The sequence below is a fragment of the Macrobrachium nipponense genome, chromosome 4, assembly GCF_015104395.2.
Source record: "Macrobrachium nipponense isolate FS-2020 chromosome 4, ASM1510439v2, whole genome shotgun sequence".
NCBI lineage: Eukaryota > Metazoa > Arthropoda > Malacostraca > Decapoda > Palaemonidae > Macrobrachium > Macrobrachium nipponense.
Window position 1 is genome coordinate 28,867,225 of NC_061100.1, and position 14,069 is coordinate 28,881,293.

The 14,069-nt window shown below is 37.9% G+C and overlaps 2 protein-coding genes and 2 long non-coding RNA genes across 4 annotated transcripts; all 4 read right to left on the reverse strand.

The window, feature by feature from the left end:
• Positions 1-881: 881 nt before the first annotated feature.
• Positions 882-1,640, reverse strand: LOC135211623 (uncharacterized). Its single transcript, XR_010313678.1, has 2 exons — positions 1,597-1,640; positions 882-1,137 (listed from the first exon to the last, which is right to left on the reverse strand). It is a non-coding gene; the product is annotated as an uncharacterized LOC135211623 (long non-coding RNA).
• Positions 1,641-3,779: 2,139 nt separating this feature from the next.
• LOC135211624 (venom serine protease 34-like) lies at positions 3,780-7,955 on the reverse strand. Its single transcript, XM_064244908.1, has 6 exons — positions 7,852-7,955; positions 6,785-6,900; positions 6,424-6,483; positions 4,777-4,945; positions 4,163-4,256; positions 3,780-4,049 (listed from the first exon to the last, which is right to left on the reverse strand). The coding sequence occupies exons 1-6, from the start codon at positions 7,926-7,928 to the stop codon at positions 3,795-3,797; spliced, it is 771 nt and encodes a 256-aa protein (XP_064100978.1). The 5' UTR covers positions 7,929-7,955; the 3' UTR covers positions 3,780-3,794.
• A 1,926-nt stretch (positions 7,956-9,881) lies between these two features.
• On the reverse strand, positions 9,882-10,690 carry LOC135210830 (uncharacterized). Its single transcript, XR_010313578.1, has 2 exons — positions 10,360-10,690; positions 9,882-10,150 (listed from the first exon to the last, which is right to left on the reverse strand). It is a non-coding gene; the product is annotated as an uncharacterized LOC135210830 (long non-coding RNA).
• Positions 10,691-10,705: 15 nt separating this feature from the next.
• On the reverse strand, positions 10,706-11,665 carry LOC135211322 (trypsin-1-like; the record flags this gene model as incomplete). Its single annotated transcript, XM_064244639.1, is given in 2 exon segments — positions 10,706-10,848; positions 11,485-11,665. Coding segments are annotated over 2 exon segments (324 nt in total), but the record flags the coding sequence as incomplete, so codon positions are not given.
• Between the last annotated feature and the right edge of the window lie 2,404 nt (positions 11,666-14,069).

Below are 14,069 nucleotides of genomic sequence, written 5' to 3' on the forward strand. Positions count from 1 at the left end.
TTGTAATTTCTGTTATATTTAGTCAGTCTTTATTCTAGATTAGTTTTGTATTTTGTTTCTGTTAAAAAATTCAGTTCTGTTGTATTAATGATTTTGTTTTAATCGAGTTAACAGGGGAGCTTGAGTTATAGAAAGGTAAAACTTTATTTGCTAAAAAGTCAACGGCGCCTCTTCATCGTAAGTTATTTTTAATTGTTAAGCTCTTTAATTCTGTTTTCTCTTTTTTTCACATCTTATTTAAGGTCTCTTGTCTTGCTTTGTTATGCTCTTCTCTAAATAGGAATTTTCCAACAATATAGTTTTGATTCTCTTCATAAGGTTTGCTGTGAATGGGCCAAATTGATCTTATGCGAATCTTACTGCTGTAAAGCTAAACAATATAAAAGAAAATGAAAAATTTCATCTTCAGTATTAACACAAAAAGGACAACATGTCCCCATTCTGGTGTCTTTGTTATATTTAAGTGTAGTGAGTTGGTTCTGGCTCTAAAGAGAAGTATCGAACCAAATGTACTGTCGTAAATTTTTTCATCTTTTATGTAACTTTTCCACTTTTTATATATATTTACGGTAACTTTATTTTCCACTAGTTTAGTTTATCATTTACAATTCAAAGAAAACGAGTGTTTGTACTTCATAGAAAATGGCTACTTTTAAATATGTATGACTAACTATTACAAAATAGTAGTTCTTGCTTGCGTGGCCTCATTGAAATAAAAATAAAACTACAAAAATATTGTTTATATAAGTATAAATGCATTAAGCCAATAAGTGCTTCGAGGTTGAGAGTACTACGTCTTGCAAGGTATTTAAAGTGAAATAAACTTGCAGGTGTAGGTATCATTGGAAGGGATGGGAAAAAACAACGGGAGACAAGCTGCCGAAAGACCAAATATTTAATATACTTCATTTCTATGTCGAAAGACCAGCAGCTATTTAATATATTTTATTTCAATCATCTACTTCAGATCAAATTCTAGATGCAAATAAGTCATTTCTGATCAATAAATTGTAAATATCCAATTAAAAGAGAAATTCCAATGAGGTCAGCTTTGCTCCACTTGATGAGTCGATACTCTTCATGGGCTGGGGCAGTATACAGAATCTGCCGTATTCGTAGAAATCCAGCTCCGATAATCTGAAAAATGAATAACAGAATTACACATTGACTAATTCGTCATGACATTCCCTAAGTTACCCTGTAGTACGAAACCAGTGCTTAAGCAACTAATTTGTTCTTGGATTTCAAGGTTTTTGTTTTTGATAACTCATTCACCTTACTGTCAAAACCACTCCTGTTACAGCAGAAAATTAACCATACATTTTTATTATTAGTGTAGACTCGACATCATGATAAAATGAAAGTTAAAGATTCATCTAAATACTTCAGGTACCGAGGTCGCGAAGCCTCTTCAATATTGACTATCTTGATTTAAAATCACCATTAAAGATTAGCAACTTTATCCGTTTTAAGCCTAATCGTGAAAACAGTTTGTCATTCGTTCAAAACCTCCTCCCTGACAGGTTGTTTTAATTACCGTGATGCCAGCCAGACTCCTATTCCATCAACACAATTTGCATCACTTGATTTACTTACTGCCAACTCGGGTGTGTACAATCCCCAGGGTAATTTGGAAGGGCCACAGCCATTTCCCCAGGAGACGACTCCTATCAGGAACCGTGTACCGTCCTGGATCCGCATTGCCATACTGTCCCACTAAGTGGTCCTCCTGAGTTCACCCTGAAGAACAGGAAAAGTAAACAACAAGTTTGGGCAAGCCTTAAAGTAGTTCCTTTACAAGGACGAAGCTGTGTTTAAGTATGAAATCAAAGTAACCTCCATCACGAGTTTCTGGTCAAGCTTTAAAGAAGTCCCTTTAACCACAAGCTTTGTGCAAGTCCTACAGGAAATTCCTTTTTTAACAAAAGTTTTGTGCAAGTTAATTTTGCACAGTGTAGGCTTAGCTATCGTAAACTTGCATACCTGACAAGAATCTTTTCCTCCTCCAGCAGACCAGTCCAGCCAGATCATGTTAGCTTGTGTATGGAACTTCCCATAATACTGTTTGGCATTGCCGGAGTTGGTCATTCGGTTGGCACATTCCACCTCATAACAAGGTTAAAACAGGTCTGGCTACCACCTGCAATATTACAAAGTTTTAATTAACAACTGGTTAAAAAAGATACTGAAGGCAAAAGTTGTCACAGGCAATTTACCTAAACTTACCCAATAACTGATAAAAAAAAGGCTGTTCGTACCTTCACTTGAACAGGAGATCTGTATTTTGCCCGTGCCCGTGGGTGTCTACATTGCCACTGCACAGCGTGTCCAAAACAACACGTCGTGAACCGCTTATAGCACACACACGGTCACAAGAAACGTTAAAACGCAAGTCCATACCAACCTATGGGTGGTCCGGTGACCAGTGCTTTTGTGATTGATTTATGGCATTTTGCCAAGGATCTTTTGTTAACCGCGTTACAGTTTGTTGGACTTGGTTTTCAATACAGTTCCTGTTGATTTAATATGAGATTAGCGCTTCCGCAGTGAGATACGCCTGCTTGCCAAGTGTTATCGAACAGTTTCAGTACTAGCCAGCCCCCATCTGATGTCCGATTTTTCTCTGTAGACTCATTTCTCATTTGTAAATCTAACCATCTAATATTGTCACAGATGAGAACACTTCCTTCCTCATCTCTGGTCGATTTCCTTAATAAGGTTTCTTTTTCCATGCCCTCTTTTCCCTTCCGTTTTGTGATGCTCTTTTCCTCTCATGGCTCCTGAATGACTGGGAATGACATTGATGAGATTCATTCACATTATTGATGCATATTTTTTAATAATACATTTCAATATGTCATTCATTACAGATACAGTTTTCCATGATACCTAATCGATCATCACTTAGCAAAACAAAGAATGAATTAATTTTAGTTGATTAAGATGCTTCAGACTAACCTAACCTAACCTTATGCAGGGGAACTGAAGTACTTTCATGGTCATGTCAAGCATAACTGTCAAATCATCTTTCAGAAACAGATGGTAAGGAGCTGTTCAGGGGTAAGGTTTTTGTTTGTTTGAATGGTGTTTTTACGTTGCATAGAACCAATGGTTATTCAGCAACGGGACCAGCTGCTTTACGTGACTTCCGAACCACGTTGAGAGTGAACTTCTATTACCAGAGATATGCATCTCTGACCCCTCAATGGAATGCATGAGAATTGAACTCGCAGCCACCGAGGTGGCAGGCCAAGAACAAAGTGACCTCACCCCTCAGGGGTAGGGTGACCTCCTGAGCTAAGAGAATAAAATACAAGCTGAGGGCAATCTTGTTCCAAGACGAATTGTCTGCTTTTAGCATTATGCTTTACATCTTTTCTCACCCAGTTTCCAAGGTTTTTTCTTGGCTTCATAGTGTGGTTTCTCTGTCTAGGTTCTACAGATACTCCTTTGGTCTATGTTTAACTGAGCTCCAAATTTAGCTCTGTAACACTCTTCATACCACCTCTTACTACTTTTACTCTCTGGAAATGAGAAATCTTTGGTCGCCACTTGTGTTTTCCTGACTCATTTACTTTACCACCTTATAAGAAACAAGCCTCACTGCTTTCTTTTTCTCACTTTTGTTCCTTCTTGGTTAGTAAAGGGCATCCCATACCTGTCCCTACCAGTAAAACGTACACTCATTTAATGTATTCTTACATGTTAATGATATAAAATGCACTGTATATGATTAAGGACTTAGATTTGCCACAGTTTCAAAGTAAAATTTCAAAATGTTCGGACTGATTAGTCTAGATCAGCAAAGAACCTGACTGTTCTTTGCAGGTATCAGTGACATGTAGACTCTTATTTGAGACACACAAACCTGAAGTAGTAGTTCCCCAGCCTGTAACAGTAGCAGTTACGCTATCGTATAAATTGCCAGCGGGTGGAAGACACACAGGAGCGATCTTGTTGTCAGCTGGGAAAGTAATTGGACTTGTGAGTTTGATCAGTGCGATGTCATTGTCCTGAGTATTTCTATTGTAACCTGAATGCACCATGATCTGCAAGGAGTTAGAAGGGCTGGTATGAGAAAGTATCAACTTAAAATTTCTTTCCAAGAGAATTTCTGATTGTCAGTTGTTTCACGCTAATAACCGGAGATGTGGCGACGTACTTGTGATGCTGCTCTCCTCTGTGTTACGTTTGTTTCCGTTGTTGTGTCCCAGATATGCTCTCCAATGACGACAATGACACTTGATGGCTGTGATCTGAAATGTGGATAGGACTATTTCAACGAAATACAGAAATCATTTTGGCATAAGGTTCAGCTTTCTTTAATGAGGAGATTACTATAAAAGTATGTTACTTGAGTTAAGATGTAAACCAAGGATTGGTTGAAATCTAAAATGCTATCATAAGCTACTTAAACACTGGAATAGGTTAAAGGTACGTCTTCACTCCAGTGCAACATCATAATCATTTATTTACGTCCTAACCATACGGTTATCCAGCATTTGCCAAAGATTCGTTCTCCACTGACGGTCGTTGACTTGTTATCAACCTATCTGTGATATATATTCAGTGAGTTATGAGAAAGCATTGTCAACATGTTGAAGACTTGTTTTCAATCTGTCATGATATACTAGCATATGCAGTGAGTTACCAACACGTCTTTATGAAATGTACCAACACGTCTTTGTGAAATGTTTATACTGCAGAATGGATGAAGACTGCTGCGTGATTCAGATGGAAAAAACATTGCCAAAGAAAGGTAGACTTAATTCTTACCCAGAGACACAATGAGCTGCTGTCAGGATATACTGGTCTGAGATGATAGATCCACCGCAGAATGGCCTGGTTCCCGTAGTTGATGTCAGCGCAACTTGCCAAGGATATTCATGCATTGTTGTGGGCACTCCTCCAACTATCCTAGTCACAGGATTTCGTCTGCCACATCCTACATCAATTACAGTGAGTCAGTAACTGAAGCATTCTACTGGTTTGGTCATGTATATGGGTAGCTAGTCATATCGAACTGTAACGTCGTTAGACTGGGTACCTTCTATCTACTTTGATTCAGAACTATGTAATTTACATGTTTTATTCTTTTGCCTCAGCTAATGTGGAGTAGTCAATTTGATATTCATGCATAGCAATATCATCAGTGAAGATCATTTCAGCATCAGTAGATATCACAGGCATGAAACCAAAGCAATAGTCAGTCCAAGAATGAAAATCTGCCCTGTAGAAGCTACAGTGGCCTCACTCTTCAGCTGTTCTGATTCATTTTGCCACTGAAGGAGGCAGTCCCACTAGATACTGGCTGCTCCAGGAGCAAGAGCCCGTGCCAGCACAAGGCTGGCTGAATCTTAAACAACAACAAGGATAGCACAGAGCCCAAGGCAACTTCCGGTCCCAGAAGATCTTTCTTGGGTGTGTGTGTGTTGCAATAAAATGCCCATGATCAGGGCATTGGTGGCACCATCTACACATGCAGTTCAGGGCAGTTATTTGAAGAATGAAACAGACAGAACATACATTTTAGGCCGAAGGCCAAGAACTGGGACCTACGAGGTCATTCAGCGCTTAAAGGAAAATTGAAAGTAATAGGTCTGAAAGGTGGAACAGGAGGAAAACCTCAAAGCAGTTGCACTATGAAACAAATGTTAGGAGAGGGGTGGAAGGTAAGATGGAAGAAAGATTATGAATGAAGGTACAGTAAGAGGAGTGAAAGGAGTTGCAGCTACAGACTGAAGGGACGCTGCAAAGAACAAAAAATAATGTCTACTGTGTGCTGTGTAAAGCGCATTGATGGCACTACCCCTTACGGGGTTGAAGAATGAGGGACAGTAGTCCAGCATACAGAGTGAGTGAAGAGTTCGCTCTAGTAAGCAGTTCTAACCCTTTTACAATAAGCCTAAGAAGAGAAAGGAGCAAGGTTAAGTAATTATATTTTGCTTTGCAAAAGCTATTATGGTACTCCATACAAATGATGTTTCAGAATGCATGGGATCTTTAGTGGAATGAACTTGGGGGCAAAGACCAAGTTGCAGGGACTAGACTTCTGGCTGTAATAGGAAATAAGAGCCTCTATATTTTACTGGACCCACGAGTAATAAAAGTGAGAGAGAGAGAGAATGATAGATATATTTAAAATAACCTATATGTCAATTCTTTTCTTAATGATTTCGGTTTTCTCTCTTCACTATTTCTCTTGAGGGTAAGTTTCCTTGCTGAGAAGTTAGTTGTACTCCTCAGCAGAAGAAGAAGACAAAAAGGGACTTAAATGCATCAGGAGATGCAGTTCATTTTGACAGAAGAAGAAAACTGACAAACTGCCCAGCATCCAGCTGCACTCGGAAGACAACTATCCCGTGGTTCTGAAGTACCAACAAGAGATAAAAGAATATTATGCTGCTGAAAATGTATACTTACGGCATTGCACAGTCATTGTTGTATTTGCAGTTGTAGTTGTAGTTGTATTTGGTGCTGTTCCTGTGGAGAGAAATACATATAATGAGAAATCAATATTGTCGTAGCCTCTCATCAGAGGAATGAGTCGTCCTAACTATGGAGGTAAGGAATTGTTGAAATATTCCAAAAGAGGAGAATATTTGGATAGGAGTGATATGATACTGGGCTAAAATAATACTTCTGCTAACAGTAATTAATAAAAAAAAATCTGGGAAACGTAGGAAAATAGCATATATTGCAGGCAAACTGAAGAGATAAGACGACCCTTTGTTGTCTCGATGGAAAGGAGGATTATAAAAAAAAATGTCAACATCGTCTTTACCTGAGCAACTAACTGTGCAGGAGAAGCCAAGGTTAGTACGTGTTCTCGAAAAGAAGCGCACTGCCATCTGGTCATTTCCGCTTACTTCGGTGAAAGTGGACTTTGTTCCGCAATACCTACGATGGAATAAGAAGAGCTCATGGTTTGAAACGTCCTCAGAATTTGGGCAGAAGAGGAAGATCTCTTTGTGTAAGATAATCACGTCTTCTAACAGAAGACAGTTCACCTAAAAAAAAGCAAGAGAGTGCTCACATCCCTGCCATACTTTCACCCTTCAACGGTGGAATGGGATTGAACCTCCTATGCAGAACACTTCATTATATCACACAAACTCGGCAAGTGATTCCTACCATTTTGCATTCAAAGTCTCCAACTATGCTTCCATAAAAGATTGTTGGTTCAACAATCCCTTCATACACCTAAATCTTAGCATATAGAGCTCTCTTCCAAATCTTCCTTGGTACTTTCTTAGCTTTATCCTACCATGATCTGTTACATTTACTCCAGAACACCTGTAGAATGAGCTGCTTACATTCTGGTACTGTCCATATTAACGTTAATTGCTCTATCTTCCACATTTCTATTCAAATGTACCTACCCTTGCTCCTGCTCATAATCACTCCAAACTTTCTCGCAAATCCTTTCATTACTCTCTGCCTTTTATCATAACTACCTCCAATTCAGACTGTGCTATTTGTAAACATGAGCCATTTCAGATTATTCACAGCCCATTTTCTTATCCAATAACTTTGGATATAAAGCTATTGTCTTTTTTTTTCTAATTCAGTGCCTCGGCACCTTGAAGTGGTGGAGAACTGAAACCAAACAAGTGTCCATAATAAAATTAAACATCACTAGAGATAAACCACCCTTCTTTCTAACCATCTTTCACACAAAACCAGCCTTTCTCCTGTTTTCATGCTCCAACAGACTTAAGTTTTGTGAAAACTTAGTGCTTTCAACAAAATCCTACCGTACAATTTCCACAGTGTGTAAATTAAAGATTTATCAGTATAATTTACAGTTTCCTCTACCACCTACGACAGCTATAAATTCTTGTATCTTACCTTTTGCTGAGTCCTTGTCCAGTGATTGTCATGTACGAATAAGTGCAGCTCGACAGTCTAAAACTGGAGCAGGTCATCGATACGTTCGAGGTGTTATCTGCACACTGTAAAAGGAGGATGTATTTCAACACTGGCTAAAGTAAATGATGAGGTAAAAGGGACGACCTGTTACTTTTAGTTCCATGATGTTTTCGGTAATTCGTTCTGTTTCCATGCCTGTATTATCATGTAGTGTTCTCTTCTTCTTTCAAGGCTATATAATTTTAAGGATTGTAGTCTTTCCCAGTAGTCAAGGTCCTTAACTTCTATTCTAGCTGTAAAGGACCTTTGTACACTCTCTATTTGTGCAATATTCTTTGGATAGTGTGGGTACCATATTATATTGCAATATTCAAGTGGACTACGTACATACGTTTTATAAAGCATAATCATGTGTTCGTCTTTTGTTGTTTTGAAGTGCCGTAACAACATTCCCATTTTTGCTTTGCATTTTGTCAGTAGTGTTGCTATATGATCATTGCATAACATGTTCCTATTCAAAATCACACCAAGGTCTTTAACTGCTTCCATATTTGTGATTGTCTCGTTATTAGGTCCTCTAAATGCATAAAGCATTCCTTTATCTCCATGATTTATTGATTCAAATTTATCAGAGTTGTATACCGTCCTATTTACTCTGCCCATTCAAATATTTTGTTTAGGTCTCTTTGTAGCGAGTTCCTAACTTCAGCACAAGTAATTTCTCAACTTATTCTTGTGTCATTGGCGAAACTACTCTCTACCGATTCTTTAACATTACTGTCTATGTCTGCAATCATAATAACAAAGAGCAATGCAGCTAACACTGTACCTTGTGGCACACTGGATATTACCTTAGCTTCATCTGACTTCTCATCGTTTGCAATCACTATCCGTTTTCTGTTTTGCAAAATTTTTTTTATTCATCTTCCTACTTTGTCCACAATATTATGTTTTCTAATTTTCTTTGGTAATACATTATGGTCTACCTTCTCAAAAGCTTTTGCAAAGTCTAGATAAACCACATCTGTATCTATTACGTTTATTATATTTTTGCATATGTTCTCACGGTGGACTAACAGTTGGATTTGTGTACTTTTTCTGGGTAGAAAACCATGTTGTCCTGTATTAAACAAATTATTTTTCATTAAATGTTTCATTATATTTTTCTTCATTACCCTTTGATACACTTTCATAATATGTGATGTTAGACTCACAGGCCTATAATTACTTGCCTCTAGTTGAAAGTAAGGGTAATATATGCTAGTTTATGTTCATCATTATTCTTGCCTATATCTACACTTTGTTTTAATTAATAATATTGCAAGGGGCTTTGCAATAGGATGAACTACTTTCTTTAACAAAATGGCAGGGATGCCATCTGGTCCGGCTGCTAATCCATTTTTAATTTCATTAATAGCCTGCACAATATTGGCTTCATTAATATCTATGTCTGATAAATTTTCACTATTTTCACCTCTTATTCTGTATCATTATCTTCATTATCAATTTTAGGTGTAAATTCTCTCTTATATCTTTCTGCTAATATGTTTGATATTTCCTTTTTTTCATTCGCTAATCGCCCTTCATTTCTTAGAGGGCCTATTTCTACTCTTCTTTTATTCATCTTTTTCACATATGAGTAAAATATTCTTAATTGATCATCAGACCTTTTTATTTTATAGATGAACATGTTATTTTTAATATCTATTAGTACAGTTGTTGTGATGAGCTCATTTAGTGGCAAAAGGTAAACAAAACTAAAGTTAACAGTTATGTTACTGGACTGAAAATAATTACGTTAACTTTTCACGATACACTACTGTGTATGCGCTAAAAATAATTATGTTAACTTTTCATGATACAGTACTGTGTGTGTACAAGTACAACACTTTTACTAAGGATGTATATCTTTGAGTTGAAACTTCACTCAATATTAGCCATTCAAGGTTAATAACCAAGCTGAAATGAAGTGAGTTTTGATATAGAAGGAAGGAAAATAAATGAAAACATTTATCTGAATGCTTAAGTGCTGTATTTAATTTACCATAGTTAGAACAATAATTTGAGAAGTAAATATTCAAACCAGATTTCTTATTTCTCATTTCAGAGCAAAGTCTAAAGCACACATCAATAATTCCATGATCAATGATATTAATCTTTCATGTCCAGTCATGCTCTGTAGTTCTTCAGTGGTCCACCCAATGCATTAACAGTTCTCATGGTGGACTTGGACAAGTTACAGAACCTGCTATGTTTGAATTTATCCAAGGGAGATAGTCTGAAAAGTAAACAATGAAAAATCACTTTAGCACAAGATTTACAAAACATCCCTATGATCATTATTGTGACTGTGACAGTATCCTTTGCCTTAATTTTAAGAGGATTAGTTTTGAAAGTAGCACCATGACTTCTCAACAATAATTCAGATTGACGTGATGGCAGTGTGATGTAAACCAATCAAGCAAACTTTTTGTATGATTTACTTACTGGGCACTCGGGAATAGACCCCAGGGTAATTTGGAAGGGCGCAACCATTACCCCAGGAGACCACTCCAATCAGGACATAGAATGTTTGAGCTGTGTTGCCTGTAGTCACTAGCGGTCCACCTGAGTCACCCTGAGAATGGAAAGTAATGTTTGGCATCATGAATGTCACAAGGAGGTATGGAATATGGAAAATTGTGTTTTTGTGGCTGGGACTTTTCATGGATTGCTGCAAAACCTTCATCTGTACAAGTCTATAAGCAGTTCCTATTAATTTGAAACTGAAAACGTTTACATACTGAATCTGCATTAATTTTAAAATGTAAAGCTTATTGTTGACAACATTCCTACCTGACAGGAACTTTTCTCCTCCAGCAATCGGTCCAGCACAAATCATGTTTGATGTGATGCTCGTTCCATATAATAGTCGGCACTGGGTGTTAGTCAATGTTGGCACCGTCACCTCTTGTAGTTCATTAGGTTGGGTACCACCTGCAGTGTTGTGAAGCTATAAATTACCATTGCACTTGAGGATAAAATAAAAAAAGAAAAATATTCCAAAGCAAAAAGATACCAGAAAGGATTCATGAAACATTGATTCCTTACATCAGTCATGTCTTAGGTTATCAAGGCACTCCTCTTGGTATACCGTTAAAGATCCAATTAAATTCCTGACGCTAAATCGTTAAACAATGAGGACAGTAGTTCTCGTCAAGATTTATGGATCTTACATGTATTTCTTTTCGTAATATTCCATGATTTACATGAGATAATGGTTCTCAATTTCATCTTTAATAACATGTAATAATAAAAATCATATAATCCAGTGTTAACTGTGTGGAAGAGAATATGCACTTAGGATGATGAAAGAAAAAGATTTGTTCACAATTTCTTTGCACTGTGTCGAATTAAGAACATGAAAATGTACAATGTTTATCAGTAAAGACAGCAATACTAGGTACCATGGAAAACAAGGTTTCTAATGACAAACGAACTCAGTAAACAGGATGTACATTAGTTTATTTGGGATAGTGGAGAGAAATTGCAGAGACTAGCAGAGGAGTTTGGAAGTACACAGTATAGTATTCATAAGATGAGATAGTTGAGAGGATATTTGTAGAAACATACCTGAGGAAGTTGTTCCCCATCCAGTAACTATAGCATTCACATTTTCGTATAAATTGCTTGCACTTGGGAGACACACAGGAGCAATCCTGTTGTCAGCTGGGAAAGTAATTGGAGTTGCAAGTTTGATCAATGCCATGTCGTTGTCCATAGTGTTACTGTTGTAAGCTGGATGGACGATGATCTGCAAGGACATAGATAGGTCAGAACTACTATATTATCACAGGTCACATTATTAGGACATTTCTGAGACACATGTCATTAAATGCAGCTATGCCTTCACTCAGAAAAGTTATATGGAATTACCTGGCCTACTTTATTTCCATTTATGGTTGTTTTCAGGAAAACAAACAAAAACAGGTTTGACGTTGGAAACACCTATTTTTGGCAGGTGCTGTGAGTCCTCAAAGGAACAAATCCCACCTTACACCAGCAGACTTTTCTTGGACTAGGACTTTTGTTGGGCAACTCTTTGTGTGTATGTGTCTCTTCCCAACAGCACTCAAACCAGAATAAGGAAGGATCTGAGAAGATTCCTTACACAGCCCAGCTTTCCAGACAGCAGCTGGAACGAAGTCTGCGGCCTATTACAGTTTGGATCAGTGATAGATTATACGTAATCCAGGAAAAAGGCTTTGAGATCGCCATCATCAGAAAAAATGGGAGATATCTGTCCATGGACCTGGAAGGGATCTATGGCAAAAGGGCGACGCAACTTTACTGTTTTGTATGAGTGATTGATACATATGGATGTTCCTCAACAGGTTGGGGAGGCATGAGAGGATCCCAGTTAGAGAGAAGATGGTCACTCCTTACCCTGAGGGTATTGGCTGTCTTTCCATTTTTCCAAAAATTTAAACTTCCAAAAGGGACCCACATTTTTGTTGGTCCTAGACAATATGGCTGCAATGTCTTAGTCAAGAGGTTAGGCTTATGTTTGAGCTCCTCTCTAGTCAGTAATTGTTACCATGCTTCCATAATTCAGAAGTGGACTGATTGCCACATGCGCAAACCATCACCTACCAATGTATGTCTCTGAACCTGGACATGCAGGCAACAGCAAGAGATGCATTCCGACAAGACTGGAACAGAGGAGGACAATATACCTTTTCCTTCAGTGGTCCTAGATTTTGAAAGCTTTGAATAATCTTCTAGCTTTCAACGGAGCCACTTGCCTAGTAGCCCCCCTGAATGAGTCAAGCAGTCCCATTGGTGTCTTATTTCTTCAACAACAGGCAGAGAAATACTTGGCTCCAATATTGTCCATTGTTCTATCCCAGGACAGGTGGGGAAGTCATATATGCATCCTCCTCTCTGAGCCGTGACCTTCACATGGAATTTTAAATTTAGTCTACAGTGAAGATTATTTGCCTAACATTGTTAGGTACCTAGTGCAAAAACTACAGACTTCATACATACATCCAACATACCAGTCTGTATGAAAAATGTGGTTTGCTTATCTGTTAAAACAGTTTTACATATTTTATCTTTTGAGGTCAAGCACCTTGCAGTTTCAACAATCGTGGCATACAAGACAGCATTGGCAGAAACCCTTGCCTTATGGTTTTGGAATTGATTCTAACATTATAGGAATTGTTAAACTTTCTCCAGTCTCTTACACTGCAAAAGTCACCTCCTGTTAAGTTTCCCATTATGTGGTCCCTGAATAAGGTACTTAGACACCTATCATCCACTCAGTTTATAGCCCCAATACAACTACAATTCAAAGTCTGCAAAAGGCAATCTTCTTGACTGTGTTTGCATCAGGAGCTCGGATTAGCATACCGGGCTGTCTTTGACAAGGACATTTCACAATTCATACACATAGTTGTCTGTCTTGGCCTATCATTCCTGGCCAAGAAATGAGGACTTTTTAAAGAGAACATCCCTCTCCAGATGAAGGAACTCAGTATTTCATATGAAATATTATGCCTGGTTAAGCACTTAAGGTTTGCCTAGATGTCATGCAAACAACCCAGATGGTCCTGTTTTTCCTACACCTTAGCACAAACTAACCACTCTCTGTACATGTGCTGAGAATGATTTTAGTGGCCCTCATTAAAAAGGCAGACCCTCACTCCTTTCCTGAGTTGCTTGGCATCTAAAAGGTGAGTACGTTGTTAACTTTTTTTTGTAAATGTTTCCTATGAAGAAGCCTTTTGAGTGTATGAAGTAGTTATTAGAGGCAGTATTCCTGATGGTGAGGTGCAATAATCCTCAGCAGACATGATTCTTACTAGGAAAGTCACTGTAGACAACAATGGATAATACATTTGAATAAGTTTGTGTGGTCTTTTTCTCTTATTGCTAAACCTAATTGGTATCAGAGTAAAGAAAAACAGTTGATAACTGTGACTTGACTTTACATGGAATAAAATATCCCATGGAAACCACTATGCCGTGAGAGGGGTGGTATGGTTGAGATATTGGTGGGGAAGGCGCAAAACCCCAGCCAAGATTCGACAAAATAGTTAAGTCACCTTCGAATCAGAATAATCATTTGTATATGTGTTGGTTGTGTGTTATTTATACTAAACCTATGGGTATCCAGGATAAAAAAAAAATGGTAATTAAACTGTGACTATACC